Raw genomic sequence first — 17,655 nt, forward strand, 5'->3', positions numbered from 1 at the left:
CTGCTCTTCTTATGATGTTATGACCACACTCAGCTACAGTAGGCAGGAGTGTTACCACAGCTTGCAACACAGGGTCCTGCTTGGGGAAGAATAATACCATGTGAGCCTGAAAGTCTCTCATCAGGGAGAAAGTATCTTGACTCCATCCAAGGATACTCCAGCAGATTACCTTGTGACTGATGCTCTAGGAATCCTAGGGGCTCTTCTTATATTGACCAGCCAATGTCTTCAAAACCCTGTAAGCAAAGTTACAGTAAGTCAACCTACACTATCAAAGTGCAGTCAGAGGTTTACTGGGGTGACAGCGGGAGCCGGAAAGAGGGCACCCTTTATTTAGGGATAGAGTTCTGTCACTATATATTCTAAAGATTTATTTATTTGAAAGGAAGAGTTGCAGAGTGACAGAGAAAATATTCCATCTGCTGGTTACTACTTAGATGCCTACAAGAGCCGGGACTTGGCAGGCTGAAGCCAGGAGTCAAGAGCTTCATGGCCCAGGGATTGGGCTGTCACCTGCTGCTGTCTCAGGTACATTAGGAGGGAGCTGAATTGGAAGCAGAATAGCCAGGACTCAAAATGGTGCTAACATGGGATGCTGGTATTTCAAAAGTCAGGTTGAGGCTGGCAACACACTTAATGTGTGCTTCTGCCTTTGAGTATGCACCTCATATGGGCAAATATTCATTCAAGTCTTGGTTGCTCAACTTTCAATCCAGCTCCCTGCTTATGACCTAGGAGAGCAACAGAGGATGGCTCAAGTCCTTAGGTCCCTGTACCCATGTGGGAGACCTGGAGATGCCTCCTAGCTCCTAGTTTTGGAATGGCTCAATTCTGACAATTATAGCCATTTGCGCAGTAGAGCAACAGATGCAAGATGTCTCTTTATATACATCTCTCCTTATCTCTATAACTTTGCCATTCAAAAAAATGTTAAAAAATGGTCAGCTTAATTTGTTATTCAAAACTGGCCCCCTGTCAGTATGTACTCAGAAAACATATTTTACATTGAGGGTATGGCTGGGGATATCTAATCCAATCCAGCATTCCATAGTAAGACATCTAAAACCTTGTATGCCTATAGAGTGATGTAAGAAGTGGTTTGAGTCAATCATCCCAGCCTCTTTGTTACTACTTTTGCTCAGAACATGTTGGATTCTCATTCAAGCTTCTCATGTCATCTGCAATGAGAGCCAGAAGTGCTCCATTCTATTGACTGGAAGCTTTTGTCTCACATGAAAGCTCTTACCTGCCGTCAACTTTAAGTGCAGAGATGAGAAGCCTCAGCCTCGTATACTTGCCTTGGAATGTGTGCTTGCAGCTGAGAGCGGGGTATGTTAGGTTCGTCTATTCGGGACTAGGTAGGTGTTCACTCACTCTTCAGCCAGATTCCTGTTTCACCATCATTCAAGGTGAATGTCTGCCTTTTCTTGCCAGCTATCCTTGCATTTTACAACGAGGACTTACCTGCTAGAACAGCCTCAGAAAATGAGCATGAACTTCTTTGCTCCCACATGTCTGGATTTGCCAAAACTGAAAAATGTAGGGCAAGTTAAGGTATTTGTGATCATGCTTGACCCCTGCGTGGGTCCAGTATTGTTCATTTGTCTACCCTGTGATTCTTAGTATAAAGCCTTCACTTGTGCAGAAGCTTTCAGGAGGAATAAGGAGTGTGGTGGGGCTGGATGTGTATGTGTGTGGGATTCTGCAGGTGATAATAGTGAAAGATTGCAAGGCATCTGGATTGTCATTGTGACAGTGCTGCCTGCAGTAAGTGCTCACGCTGACACTTACCAGGAACCAGAAAACATCCTTTGCTCACCTACTGTCTGCCCTTTAAAAGAAAGCTCCCACCCCCTGACTCTTTAAAATGTGAAATAAAGTAGCAACTGAATTTTCAGACTCATCCAGTCTCCCAGGCCAATTGCAGAGGTAGATTGCTTTGTTGCGAAACATCCGCCCCTCCTCCAGCATTGCTACAGCTGTGGTTCATTCCCGCCCCCTCCATCTGCCATTTTGGATTCAGTACGGTGGCGTCCTTGCAATTTTGAAATACTCAGGGCGCTTCTCTCCTTAACTACATGGGGCCCATGATGTCCCCCTTGGTGACTTGAGTCCCTCAGCTGCAAGCAGAGCCTTATATTGTGAGTTTCCACGGTGGAAGAGAAGGGAGAGGATACTTTGTGCCTCAGCGGCATGTTGGGAGAGCCGTCCTGGAGGCCAGGAGGACAGCCACGGAGGCCTGAGTGGAACTGCATTATCTTTTCCTTTCCAGGGACAAGGAATTGTGGTTTTTAGGGGCAATATCCCCGCCACCTCCCCTTTTAACTAGGGTTACCGCCAACATACCTGATAGAACTTCCCGCTGGCTCCAGCTTCCCCGCCAATTTGCTCAAGAAAGGAAGGAACTTGGGGTTGTCTACTTCCGGCCACTCCCCCGCCCTATGACGCCTCCCTCCAGAACGTGTGGACGTGAACATGGAACATATCTGTGCAGCAGGGAGGGACCGGAAGGTTGGGGGCTTTGGGGCGTGTTCTCATTTTATTGACTGCTCACTGGCCACATGGTTCATTTTGCTGGTGAACTAGGCACTTTGAGAACCACATCTGTTTCCTTGCAGGTTCAGAATAGAAAGGACAATGAATGTGAACCCAGCAGCTATGCATGGCATCCTCCAGGACCACATGGGTGCGGCTTTTTTGATTTGTGTGGTCCAAATCTAGTGTGGGTAACACCCTCAGTCCCCCCCAATGGCTTATTTTGACTACCGTTATGGCGAGCCCCAGCCTCTCTGCGCCATAGAGATAAAACCCAATGCTAGAGGTGTCAGCTACAGACACTCTGCCGGTGGTATTCCCAGACACCATAACTGACCACTGGTACCTACAACCTATTGCAGCTGGCTGCTCTTGGGAGCTAGGGATATGGGAGAGGGTTTGTGGACGCAGGGCGGCACTAAGACAAGACGCGGTGAGTCTTAGTCTGTGAGGCCGACCTTTAAGTCCTCACTCAGAGTATCGCGTTCACTGCTAGAGGGCCCTGCATTGCTGCTTACTATTCCGATGTGAATTTCTCCTTTTCCCCAAACAGACCTGCAAAATTCCGAAGGAGAAAATGATGGCTCATCATTATCCCTAATAGCAGTATCTGACATCTCTCGATTGTTGTTAGGACTTCATTCATATACTTAAAGTGATACACTGTGATACTTCCAACTGTGTTTCGATTTATGCCATGTTGTGTTACCTTCCTAACTCAATACAAACTTTTTAGTTTGTTGTTGGCCTGAACTCTGTGCTCATACTGGCTTCAACATTGCAGATGTTGGTAATCTCATGATATTGCCCCATAGTTTGGCATGTGAGGTGAGGTGCGAGGTCACATTACTTAAAAAAAAAAAATTTATTTTTATTGAAAAATCAGACACACAGAGAGGAGGAGAGACAGAGAGGATGGTCTTCCGTCCGTTGATTCACTCCGCAAGAGGCAGAATCGGCCACAGCTGCACCAATCCGAACCCAGGACCCCAGAGCCTGTTCCTGGTCTCCCACGCGGGAGCAGAGTCCCAAGGCTTTGGGCCGTCCTAGACTGCTTTCCTAGGCCACAAGCAGGGGCTGGATGGGAAGTGGAGCTGCCGGGAGTAGAATCAGCACCTATATGGGATCCAGGTGAGGACTTAAGCTGCTAGACTGCAGCACCGGGACATACGTCAGATTACTTTTGTGAACAAGGAATTAATAGTCCCAAGTACCCTGAAAGAAATAAAAGGCCAAGTATTACAGTGATTTTTCTCATGCCTGGCTCAGTAGCCAAGTAAGTAAAGTCCTCACCTTACGCATGCCAGGATCCCATATGGGTCCTGGTTTATGTCATGGCAGTTCTACTCCCCGTCTCCCCTGCTCCTTGTTAGTGGTGACTCCCCATGGCTCCTCCCACCAGCCAAGGAAGGCGGAGCTCTGGAGCCTTTGCTTTGTTGAGGACAGAAGGTACTGGCCAGCCAGTGCTCCTGGGAGCTGGTCCGAGCAAATGCAGGCAAAGTGTTTTTATGTCGAGGTTGCTGTCTCTGAGGCTCACCACACAGCAAAGCCTAATTGGCTGGGATGAAAACCAGAGCTCTGTTTCTCTGCATGTCTGGAATAGAACAAAAAATTAGAGTCTGGGTCTCACACCCATACCTGGGTCCTCCCAAGCCTGGGAAGCGTTGGCAGCTTTGCTTGGGCCACCTCCACGTGTGAATAGTAGCCTCGGTGCTCGCGTGCTGTTGTGTCTTCACTCCTTGTACTTGGTGAGGACCAGCGTCTCTGCTAACTGCAAGCCAAGCCTCGACCCAACACCTTCCTTAGCAAAGGCACCTGCTGTGAAGTCCAGGTGTAGCTCAGCTCACCCTTCTCGTGTGGGGCTCAGCAGACCTGGCTGATCTAGGTAAGTGCCACTTTGGGTTGGCAGAGAATAAGATTTTGTGGAATTTGGCTTTTGGAGATGTGGAGTCTCTTGAGTACTCTAGGCTCTCAGGCTGACTTCTAGAATGGCCTTTTTAGATATGAATCAATTCCTTTCCTACCACTGCAGCCAGCATAACTCCCAAGGAGTAAGCAAGGGGTCTCCTTGTATTCTGACAACTGGTATCTGGGTCCTCCCGCTGACAATCCTGTCTGCAGATCTTTAAGAGAGAGTAATTCTAATGTACTATATGCAGCTGACTGCAATGTTTGGTGCCGTAACTCTTTCTATTCTAGATATTCTTTTCAGATGGTGAGAACCTACAGCCAGTGCTCACTTAGTCAGGCCTAAGTGGTTCTTAACACACTCTGTGGACCCCTACCTCTGCTGACCCACATGGTTTGCAGCTTTGATATTACCAGGCAGGACTGGGGTGTGTGTGTGGCTCCAGCTACTGTCAGGGTGCGTCATTGAAGCAGTAGAAATTCATGTCCCAAGGCACAAGAGAGAGGAAAACTCATTCCTTTAAAATTCCCCTCCAGCTGATTCTGAAGGGGACAAACCTGGCTTCCCTTCAGCTCAGGCCTCCACACACACCTGGAGTTTCAAACTAACAAACTCTCATTTGGAGATTTGTGTTTTTCTTGTTTTGGGAGAGTTGTTTTCCTTCTCTTGCTCCTACAAAAGAACGGTTTATTTTTTCTCAAACATTAATAAACAGTAATTAAGCTGGAAGTATTCATGGTTTACATAGTAATATTTCAGCAACTACTTGGAACATAGAACCTCCACTCTTCTAGTGCTTCGTAAAACATCATAGCTTATTGTAAACTATATCACACTTTACATCACACTGTGTTGTAAAACAGCAGATTTCTTTCCGCTATGTGTCTTTGTATTCCTATCTGTTACTACCCCCTTTGTCGTTGTCCATGTCCTGCATACATTTCCGAGCCTCTTCTATTTGTCAAGTTCTTCTGCATGAGGAACGACATGTGGTAATTATTTTTCTCAGTGTAGCTCATTTCCTTTTCCATGTTGCTATCCAATTTCAGGACATCATTTTGCTGGAACACATCAGGATTTCAGTGTTACTTACGATGGAATATTTGCTTTTGTGGAGGACTTCTCCACCTGTGTGTGTGTTAGCAATTATTATCATGAACTGGTTTTAAGTTTCTTTAGGTGGTGTTACTTTCCTACTGCAGTTGAGCCTTTAGCTTTTTTGCGGAGAATAGTGATATCCAGCTCACAGTGTTTTATAAAGTGATTTTGACTTTTCTGTTCCTTCAAACCATTGCTCCATTAATTAACTGCTGCATATAGCCTACATATTTGCTTAGGAAATTTTGCTTCTATTTAAGTGAACTTATGTGTCTTTTAAAATATAACAATTTGGTTATATGTGCTTGTGTGTGTGGTGGGGGAGAGGGAGAGAGGGAGAGAGGAAGGGAGGGAGGGATGGAGGGTGGCAGCGATGCAGCGAGGCAGGAAGGGAGTGAGATAGGGAGACATAGAGGGAGCGAGAAAAAGAGGGAAAAAGCAAGACAAAGATTGACTGAACCACTGACCACCTCTTGGTTCATTCCCCAGGCCAGAGCAGGAGGCCAGAGCACCAGCCTTGTCTCACACACAGGTAGCAGGAGTTAAATTAGCTCAGCCATTCTCTGCTGCCTTCCCAGGAAAACTAGCAAGGAATTGGTTTGGTAGGAAAGCAACCAGAATGGCAACACACTCTGATATGGGATGATGCTATTAGCACAATGCCAGCCCCTCTAAAGTGTCATTTGATTGGAGGCATTATTATCTAGTTATTGTGTGTAACATGTCAAAACGATTAGTAATTTGCAAACTGAGTTGTAGTTTGCAAGAGTTTGCATGAGATGGTGATTAAGCTTTCCTGCATAGGTCTTGCAGACTGGATGGTTATATTTTCTTGGTGTCTTGAATTTGGGCTAGAGTTTCATTTCTATTGCATAGATTGTTTATAATCCTTTATGGTAAAGTTGGCACATTTTCCTTAGGTGTTCTTACATTGAGGCATAATATTGGTAGCAAAGTTATTTTGTATTATGAAAGTATCACTGAAAGGCATTTGGCATTGTGATTGAAAACACTGCTTGAAATGCATCGAAGTACCTAATCGAAGTACCTGGTTTGAATTCCTGGTTATTCTGCTTCAAATTCCTGCTCATGCATACCATGGTATCATGGCAACATGGGATAGCACAAGTAGTTAGGCTCAAGGCCATCCCTGCTTGAGAGCGGGAATGGATTCTCCACTCCTGGATCTGGCCTGACCAGTGCCGTTTTGTTGTGGCTATTTGGAGAGTGAGCCAGTGGCTGGGAGTTGCGTGTCACATGCCCTGTCTCTGTAATACAAAGACAGACATTCTAGCAAGGAAAGATAAGTGATGTTTTAAAACAACTAGGTGCCAAGGCTGTGTTGTAGCAAGCTAAACCTCTACTGTAGAATCAGCATCCAGTAGGGGCACTAATTAGTGTCCTGGCTGCTCCATTTCTGTTCCAGCTCCCTACTGATGATCCGTTTACATGTGTGCCTGTACCCCCATGGGAGAACGGAAGAAGTTTCTGGTTCCTGGCTTCAGATGAGCTCAGCTGCAGCCATTGCAGTCAGTTGTTGAAATGTCTGAGACTCTCCCACTCTGTAACTCTGCTTTGTTCTTTTTGCAGAATTATTTATTTTTATTGGGAAAGTCAGATATATATGTAGAGAGGAGGAGAGACAGAGAGGAAGATCTTCCATCTGATGATTTGCTGCCCAAGCGGCTGCAACAGCCGAAGCTGCCCCAATGTGAAGCCAGGAGTCTCTTCCAGGTCCCCCATGTGGGTGCAGTTTCCTACAGCTTTGGGTCATCTTCCACTGCTTTTCTAGGCCACAGGCAGGGAGCTGCATGATAAGTGGAGCCCCTGTGATTAGAACCAGAAACCATATGGGATCCAGGTGAGGACGTTAGCCTCTAGAGTATTGCGATGGTTCCTACATCAGATTACTTTTATAAAAGAACGTATTAATAGTCCCAAGTACCCTGAAAGATGGTAAAGGCCAAATGTTACAGTGATTTTTCATGCCTGTCTTGGTCGCCTAGTAACTAAAGTCCTCACCTTACACATGCCAGTTCCTGTCCTGGCAGTTCTACTCCTCCCACCCCCAGCTCCCTGTTTGTGGCCTTGGAAAGTATTGGAGGATGGCCCAAAGTTTTGGGATCCTGCACCTGCATAGGAGACCTGGAAGAAGCTCCTGATTCCAGCCTTCGGGCAGATGATCTCTTGCCTTCCGACCTGATAGAGTGTGAATCACCAGACAGAAGATCTTTCTGTCTCTACTTCCGTCTGAAATCTGCCTTTCCAAATATAATTAAATAAATCTTTAAAAAGTGATTTCCATCTCATCTGGCCTTTTTTATTGATGATTTCCAATTCATCTCTTTTTCAGAGTATATGCCTATACAGACATAGTAGCCATCAGGAGCATTTCATTTTTTCTTAGCTTTCTGGTATGTTTCCTCATATATTCTTCCAAAGTTGATTTCTTCATGAGAAGCAGAAGTTCCACCTTATTTTTGCTTTGGGCATTTTTAATTTGTTTTATTGTGGAAGCCTAAAGCAAGACTTTATGGCCTTAACTTGTGTATTCTATAAGGAGAATTGTTATAATACTGAAATTCCTTGAATTACCAAACCGTACTTCTCTGCTTGTCAGTTTCCCACTGTAATTATTTATAGTTGGCTCCATAAAGATGTTTTAAATTTCTGAAAAATTTCTTTTGTTTAATTGAGACATTTTGAGATATTTTTGCTGTTGTGAATGGTATAATTTCCATTACATATTCTCCTAATTTTGTGGGATTAGACTTAGTTTTCTATGGTGATTTTCTATATGTTAGATTATATATTTTTCTTATTTGAGTGAAAGTTATTCTGAAACTTTAGTCCTATTATCTATTTTCATAATTCATATTGCTTTATATTTTGATGGCACTGCATGTAGATTTTTCAGGGCTATGCATTGCAGTTCATATTTATGGTAGCATAAGTCTGTATTTTCTAGACTTTACTGAAGACACTTGGAACATTTAACATTTGCATGTTAACTGTGTGATATGAAATTTCATTTTAATGTAAGTTCTCTAAACTTATTACCATCAGTTTGTTGAAATACTTTTTTGTGTGTATACATTATTATACAGTATACTACAAGTTAATTGTAAATGTAAAGAATGATGTTTACATTCCTTGGATAGAGCCTATTTGTTTACAGTTCAGCACTTCATTGGATTTACTGTGAAGTTGTTTATGATATGTGCCTCTGAATGAGCTTAGTTCAAGTTTTCTTGTCTGAACGATCGTATCTTGTGTTTATATTAAGGAGGGCCAGCCTCTTAATGTAACTGATAGATTTTCACTTTTGTACAGTGTGAGAGAATCCATGTATTATGGTGATTAGTGTTCTCTTCAGTGTGTGGTGTCATGAACCTCTGAATCTGGCTGGCCTAGAACATTTTGAGAGTACCCTGGGTTTTTACACACACACACACACACATTCAGTTTTTCATAGTACTGAAAGGAGGGCTTCACATGAGAAAGTCAGTGTAAGTGGCTAATAGTAATATGCACTGAATTTACAGGAAATTGTAACCAGTGTAAGTCAGAGCATTTAATGCAGGGAATTAGTTCCTGGAGAAGCCAATTTGGAATGGTGAGAGCAATGCTGAGCAACCTGAGGAAGGCCCTGCCACCTCTAGCTTAGAGGGAAAAAGGGAAAAGATACTCCTGCTTGCAGCTAGGAGTTGTGCTCAACATCAGGGTAAGCTATAACTAGCCAGTGTAAAGGACATTGGAGGAATGGACATGTAGGCATTAAAGGGGAAGTCCCCTACTGCAAACAGGAGAAAGGTGGAAAACTGAAGACACTTCCATCCTCCTGGGCTTTCATGTGCAACAGTTCCCACTTTTTGCCTGAAATGAGCTGGCACCCAGGTGTTACAAAGCATGATAAATGGGAATCAAACCTTTTGTACTAGAGAACAATGAAAAGGAAGACTTGGAAATTTATCCAAGAACAAGCAGAGCCAGGCTGCTAAACCTTACGGAGAAAATATATGAAGAACAAAATAATACGTAAATTTATACAGAATAGTGCTTTTAAAAATTGACTTCCAGTCTTGATTTAAAATAAGTTACCAGAGTAGTAAAGAATATCTACAGAAACAGCAGTAAGAACAATAACAGTCATATTTAGCTATTAGAAAGGGAAATGGGGATAATAATAGTTGTGCTACAGTAGGATAGTAGAACAACTGGATCACCAAGCAGAAGACAAAATAGGGTTGGAACAGTCCTGCACAATGAACAAGATAAAAAAAAGTCCTAAGAAGGATTATAAACTTTCATCTAAGCAGTTTGTTAGGGCTGGCATTGCTGTGTGGTATGTGAAGCTGCTGCCTGCATGACAGCATGCCATATGGGCACTAGTTCATGTATCATCTCTTCCAATTCTGACCCAGCTTGTGGCTAATATGTCTGGCCCAAGAAGCATGGCCCAAGTGTTTGGGCACCTACCACCACATGGGAGACCTAGATGAAGCTAATTTTGGCCTGACCCAATCCTGGATGTTGGGACCATCTCTGGAGTGAACCACTGACCTTTTTACTTTTCCAAAATAAATAATTTTTAAAAAATGCTTATCATAAATATTTTCAAATTTGTGTTGAAAAGAGCAAAAATAGTTTCTGCTATAGAGTCTGTCAACTAGAGAGTCAGCAATAGGGACATCTCGTGCTAAAAAAAAAAGATGGAAGACTGATGATATTGATAATTTCTGTAGCAGGGGGGCTGCGAAAGATGTAAACTGGGGAAGAGAAGAGTTGGCATGTGTTGCTGAAAAGTGTAGCTCTTTCAGTATTCCTTTTCCTTCATTTACTTGAACTGTGTAGTCTTACAGACTTTCACTTTAAGGAGTAGTGCATGAATTTGGTCCTGGTTTGGGGAAAAGCTACTAGGGTTAGTGGTCTTTTCATTTGCTTCTGCACTAGTGACCTACTGACCTGTGGATCTTGCGATTGCTGACAAACATAAATTAGAAAGTAATATTATAGGCACTAATGGTCAGGTAATGTTACGCGGTTACACAGACACACAGAAGAGGTTCAAGATGTTACAGGTTTAGAGGCAGTGACAACTTCAACAGATGTTCTGGGAACTGTACCCCAGCCCCTCCCCCAGTGAAAGAAGTGATTTGCTTTAGGGTGAAAAAAATCCGGGGCAGGGCCCTCTTCTACTTTTTTGCATAAAGCATGCTGCAGATTCTGCTCTTTGACAGGGAATTTTGTAGAAACCTACAATTGGAATTTGGAGGACTTAATAGAAGAGGCGTAGGGAGAGGTTTCTTCTTGTTATCAGGTAACTAACTCTTGAGCAGAAAGTGATCAAAAAGCAAGGCGTTAACACTCAGTTAATTTCATAGTTAGAATGTTCCCATTGTGAAGGCCTCCTTCCCTGGTAAAGTGAATCACTATCCCAAACTAGCTGTACCCTAGAAGTGTCTGAAGTAGACTCACCACTCTGGAAATAATAATTTAGAATACAGAGGAAAAGCTTTAGGCTGACAGTTAATCTCCAAATGTGAAAGGAGTCACCTAGGAAAATATCCACAGGGTTCTAAGTTGAAGGAGAACTGGGTAAGTGTGGATGCTACCTTGAATACCATGTCAATCACTGGGACTTTTCCACCCTGAGTAAGGCCTACTTCCACCTACTTCCATCTAGCTCCTTTCAACATTGACAGTAAATAACTGCTACATACACTAGCACTTCATTAACCTATTTTTACCTGTCACTTTAAGCTTGGAAACTTTAGAACATAAAGAATAAACGGAGATTGCTTAAAAGAGTAAGTTTTTTTTGTTGTTGTTGCAGATGCCAGTGACAGGCATCACAGTTGAACATTTGTTAAATAATAAAAGTGCTTATTTTCTTTCCTAAATTTTATGGAGAGTAATATCTGGGTTGGCAGAGGATTTTATTAATACTTAATTATCTTACAGGAAATCTGGCAGTGAAGACAGGAATCAAGGAATTTGACAGGTTCTATGACTGAGGAATATCCTTTCTTTTTCTTTTTGTAAAAAATTAGGATGAGGCCAGTTAAGAAAATTACTATATTTTATACATTGCTTGGAGTATCTGAACTATGGCCATGTGTAGTAATATCTGTTGAGAGTCCAATTAAAAGGAATGATTTTGATTAGAATAATAGAAAACAAAGATAATAAAAATGCTTACTTTGTAATAGAACTATATTTTCAGTAAAGGAATAAAGTAAATTTTATGAAGGTGGTTAGCCAAGGTTTAGATTTAAGTTCTAAATAAATACATGGTTTGGTTAGCCTCTTTTATTTTATAACTTTGCAGTTCTTCTGAGCCCTTTTTTTTTTTTTTGCTTTTTTACCATTTATCTGTATTTTTTCTTAGTACTTGATCTATGATGATTTCTTCTTCCTCTCTGTTCCCCATGCATAAAACCTTTATTCTTGTGTTTGCTTATAGAGATCAGGAGTTACAGACTAGCAGAGGATTCTTCGAGGTTTGGGAGGCTCTCCAACTATTTTCTTGTAATTTAAGGAAATTGACAAGATCATTCAGAGATAGATAACTGTAATTGTTTAATGTGTAGATGATTTTCTGATAGCCTAGGAAACAAAATGGCACAGCAAAAGAATTTACAAAAATCAATTATTATTTTTCCATGTTTTTTGTAGGTATAGGGATGTCTCCTTCCCTATTCCCAACATTTCACACCACTCTTATTATCACAGTGGTATAATCTGTTAGGTACAGCAATAAATTTAACTTCTGCTATTTAAGTATATCATGGCATGGTAGGTATAGACAAAGATGGAAATTCTAATATTATACTTTAAAAATATATTCAACTGTTTTATTGTCAGTCTTCTTGTTATTCAGGAGTAGAGATGTGTATTGTAGCATATCTTTACTTTCCTGTATGCTAGTCTCCATTATACAGTTCACGTATGAGGATATAGGTGTATGTTTGATTGCCTATATATGTGTATATCGTTTAATTTGTATGAAAGCTGCCTTAGATCAGAGAGAACATAAGTTATTTGTCCTTTCAGGACTGGTTTATTTTACGAAGCATAATGGTGTCCATTAGGGACCATTTTGTTAATGTGAAGATTTTGTTCTTTTTAATGGCTGTATAGTATTCCTTGGAGTAGATACACCACAGTTTCTTTATCCGATTCTCTGTTTCTATATCTCTTTTTTCTTACAGCATCTACTTTAAAAATCCTGTAGTTGTAAGTTATTTCTCTCTTAAAGGGCAAATAATGGTCCTAAGCTATGGCTCAGTGGCTAAATCCTTGTTAATTCCCCAATATTGGCCCTGGTTCATGTCTCAATTGCTCCACTTCCTATCTCACTCCTTGTTAGTGGCCTGGGAAAGCAGTGGAGGATGGCTCAAAGCCTTGGGACCATGCACTGATTTGGGAGACCAAGAGGAAGTTCCTGGTTCCTGGCTTTGGATCAGCTCAGCTATGGCTGTTGCAGCTGCTTGGGGAATGAACCAGCAGATGAAAGATTCTCATTCTCTCTCTCTGTCTCTGTATGTAAATCTGACTTTTCATTGAAAATAAGTAAATCTTTTTTAAAAATTCAAAAAAAGTCTTACCATTAAAAATATTTATTTTTATTGGAAAGGCAGATTTTACAGAGACAGAGGGAGAGAGAAGGTCTTCCATCTTCTGCACTCTCCAAATTCAATGGAATTAAAGAGAAGGAGAGACAGAAAAATGCATCTTCCATTTGCTGGTTCACTGCCACACATGTGAGAAAGCCATATTCAGTATTAACCAGGCCCAGCTCCCACTTCTGTGGGCATTTGGAGACTTTTGAACCAGTGGGTGGAATCTTGCCCCCTACCCCTCATCTCCCTCCCTGCACTGCTGCTCTGATTTTCAAATAAAAACAGGTGAACAATTAAAAAGAAAAATCTTAGAGCGAATTAAAAAAAAAAGATGCAGAGAAAGTGAAATGGTTAAACAAGACCTATGAGGGACATCTGGAGAGATGGCATGCTCTTAGTCTTGGGCAGAATCAACTCTCAAGGATACCCAGGACTACTGACAGAATTCTCAGAAAATAGAGCTTACAGAAAATCCATAATTTATGATTTATTCTCATATTTACTTTCCTCCCTTAGCTGTGCTTTTAGTGCTTTGGCTAAAGTTGTTTCTCTTTAATTGTGTGCAATACAATATGGAATAGTGAGAATAATGAATTAAAAGACAACAGATGTTCCTCAGATGAGGAAAAGCAGAAATGTATGGGTTGTAAACACCAGGGGTCTAGTTCCAGCTCTGTCACTGGCCAGTTATATGAATTTAATAAAAGTACAAATGGGGAAAATTATGTTAGATAGACTCTGTCTTGTAGGGGTGTTAGAATATGTATAACAGGTATGAAATACTTGGGAGAACAATTGTAATACATTGGATGTTTAATGAACTACATTCATCACAGTTATTTTATCAGGAATTTATCAAGTACCACACTCCCCTCTGAAGAGGTTTTTTTAAAAACTAATTCAGCAGTGTATTCATCTTTCTAGGATATCTAATACCAGATTGGCCAATAATGCTGCTTAGCAAGTAAACTAAGAATTTTCCTACTTGATGATGAGTTATTGCTTTCTAGGCAAAGAAATCTTCCCCAATTGAATACAACTGAAGATCCTAAAATTTAGATCAGCAACAACTGTCTTCTTTCCAGAAAACTTTGTGTCCAGAACACTCCAATTTTCACTCTTTTCATCATCAAGTATGAAGCTTTCCAAACTGGTATCAAAACAACTTAATGTGAATATAAATGTAAATTGTATTAAGGCTGTACAATACAACCATGGGGCATCATTCCCCTGTGTCCCGTAAGGAACATTTCCTCAGACTTACTGATAATTAGAAACGAACGCTTTAGGTTTCCATTCTATGGTTTTGTCCATCTATATAAGGGCACACAATTTTTGTGTCTGGCCTCTGCTTGGAGTGCTTCATATTCCAACACAAAACTTAAATTAGGAATGTAGTCATTGGAGTTGGAGTTGTGGCCACTAACATCAACCCCAGCATCAGAGTGCCAGTTTGAGTCCTCTGCTGAAAATCCAGAATCCCTTGGGATATGCCTCTGAAGGCAGTGGTAGCTAGCCTCATTGTGTCGGCTCTTGATGTGCATGGTGTTCTGGTTTCTCACGTGGGCCTACTGCATCCCTGGCTGTGGCGGCCTTTTTGGGAAGGCAAGAAGAACAGTAGATAGAGGATGTCTTTCTCACTCTCTTTGAATACCACATTCCGTAGATGCTCAATGGTGTAGTACTTGGTTATAACCTATGAATATCTCCCTTTGAACTTTAACTCAGACCGATTTTAATGCATCATATCACATAAAAACATTGTAGATTGTCTTATTGTATTGCTTAATAAAGACAAGGAGCAATGTCTGCACATGTTCAGTACAAATATGTTTTCCCAAAATCTGTGGTTAATCGAGTCCCTAGTGTGAAATCCTTTGGTAAGGACTGCCTGTATGTCCAATGGAGGGACTTGCAGTTTTCCAAAGCATAAAAGGGCATTTCTTCTTGGAACTCACACCCTATTTTTTCAGCCAAACATCCGAACACACCCATCCCCCTCAGTTTGTACAATCCCTACCCATCTATTCCCCTTTCTTGTATCCCTTCTTCTTACTTGTCCTTCAGCACATAGAAGGCATTTCACCATCTTCCCTGGAACATAACTACTCGCTGACTGTAAAATTCTAAGCAGGATCTGGGTACTGTGTAGCTTAGCTTCATTTCTAGCAAACTAACTTTTTATTTTTTTTAAACTTTATTTACTTTTATTTGAAAGGCGGATATACAGAGGAGGAGAAACAGAGAGGAAGATCTTCTGTCCAATGGTTCACTCCCCAAGTGACCGCAACAGCCAGAGCTGAGCTGATCTGAAGCCAGGTGCCAGGAGCTCTTCTGGGTCTCTCACGTGGGTGCAGGGTTCCAAGGCTTTGGGCCGTCCTCGACTGCTTTCCCAGGCCACAAGCAGGGAGCTGGATGGGAAGCAGGGCTGCTGGGATTAAAACCAGTGTGCATTTGGAATCCCGGTGCATGCAAGGTGAGGACTTTAACCACTAGGCTATTGCACCGGGCTTGCGAACTACCTTTTTAAGGATCAGATATTTAATCAAGTGAAAAAGGAATAAGTCAATGAGCATGAATTCTATCTCAAAAGCATTTTATTTTTCTTAAAGATTTTTAGTAAGCTAACTAAATCCAGGCAGGTAACTTTTGTGTACAGCATCCTAAAATGAATTAGGGCACAAGAACAAAACATCCTTTATTTTGTACCATTATTTTTTCCTCTCTAAATATTTGTTACAAAATCTATCATATTTCCAAGGAAATATCTATTTCCCTGTCATGTTTCCTTTCTCTGATTCCTTAAGCATAAACTAAACTTTGCCGGTTTGTTTTAAAAAAATGTTAAAACTTCTATTAAGCCTATCAAACAGCAATACATTTGTAAACAAAGTCAATAATAAGTTTATATTTTAAGGTTACCTAAACCTTTTATTCTGAGAAATACTTGAAATAAGCACATAAAAGAGAAAAATTAGATTCACAGGTACTCATTTGTAAAAAAAAAAAAAAAAGAAAAAACACAAAAATAATATACATTATGTACCCTCCATACAGACCCTGGCCACATAGTACGTGGAATGTTGTCTGCCGTCTTCTTCCACAAAGGAAACTCTTGTCCCCATACTTAAAACTGTGAAATATAGCCTAGAGAAAAAAATCAAGGTAAAACCCAAAGTTAGCAGAATAGCACAGGAACACCAACACGACACACACTATTTCCTACAACCCCATCATGGCCCTCCACTCTTAGAACATTCACTAACCTGTTAAATCAACAAGGCAAAGTAACAAAACTTTGGATTTCACTTGGCAAATATGGCAGAAGTACGAGCCAATGCTGCAACTCTGGCTTGGGCTCTCTCTTCCTCATCTTTCAAAGCTTCTTCATACCAGATTGGGAAATCCGTGGGGTGAGCATCATGGATCTTGGCCAAAAACTCCAAGACTTGCATCTTGGTGGTTTCAGCACAGGCTCTGGGACCCCACCGGAATTCATACTGTAAGGGGTCACTGTTGGGCACCTGCCGGCAGTCTAAGTACTTGAGCTGCACGAAGTCTTCCTGGATGATCTTCCTGGGGTCTCCATAGATGAAATGCCTTCTATCAGCATACACTCCCATCATATTCAATACTTCCCATATTTCTTCTTCAGGAGCACAGTTGCCTTTCATGAAGATCACACTCAAGACAACCATCAGGAGGCCGGTCTTGGGCATGCTGTCTGGAATCAGCACACCGTTACAGGTGAGGTTTAGCTTGCTAACAAGGGTGTAGCACTGCCTCACAGGATCTACTTCCTTCAAATCAACACCAAAGGCCAGTTCCAAGTGCTCAGAGGTTCTCTTGATTATCTCATCAAAGTAGCCCTTGTACTTTTTGATAACATACTTCAGCATATCTGCCTTGGTAATTGGCTCTTTATTTTGATGTTTTTGCAGAAGGAACTGTACCAGCAAAGCGACCTTTTTGTTTAAAGGATCTTTGCGGATATTCTCCATGCCCCGTGGGATATTTGGTCTTTCTTCTCTTGGGCTTCTGGCACCTTCATCTAAATTCATGCCTGCAAAAGCTTCAGTAGTGTTGGAAGTGGATGGGACTGTCTCTGGTGCCATCGGAAGGCTAGGTGTCTCAGCAGTAGACATGGTGTGGTTCTCACCACGGGCCTGGCGGCGCTTCTCACGGGCACGGAGCTTACTCTTCTGCCCTCGGGGCATGATGGTTTGGTTAGTTATAGCAGGAACTGGTGAAGCAGTACAGTTGAAAAGGGCACCCTAGAAGAAAGATTATGCAATATTGTTCATAGAAATGTGAAACAGTGTGCAGAGCCTCAATGGGGAGATTCTGCCTTGGCCTCAAGAATGGCTACTTCTGCTGGTTACCTCAAAGATAATGCTTTCAGGAACACACACAAAGAAGCTCAGTTCTGTGGGAGCTTGTTGCCTCAGTTCTAACTCAACACATAAGCTTCATTACTGATGGGTGCTC

At 41.8% G+C, this 17,655-nt stretch overlaps 1 protein-coding gene across 1 annotated transcript; it reads right to left on the reverse strand.

The window, feature by feature from the left end:
* Window positions 1-16,472: 16,472 nt before the first annotated feature.
* On the reverse strand, window positions 16,473-17,384 carry LOC121171560 (melanoma-associated antigen B18-like). Its single transcript, XM_041003290.1, has one exon. The coding sequence runs from the start codon at window positions 17,382-17,384 to the stop codon at window positions 16,473-16,475; it is 912 nt and encodes a 303-aa protein (XP_040859224.1).
* Window positions 17,385-17,655: the final 271 nt, after the last annotated feature.

The sequence above is a fragment of the Ochotona curzoniae genome, unplaced genomic scaffold (assembly GCF_017591425.1).
Source record: "Ochotona curzoniae isolate NIBS_2020 unplaced genomic scaffold, NIBS_Ocur_1.0 contig_1274, whole genome shotgun sequence".
NCBI classification, from domain to species: Eukaryota; Metazoa; Chordata; class Mammalia; order Lagomorpha; family Ochotonidae; genus Ochotona; species Ochotona curzoniae.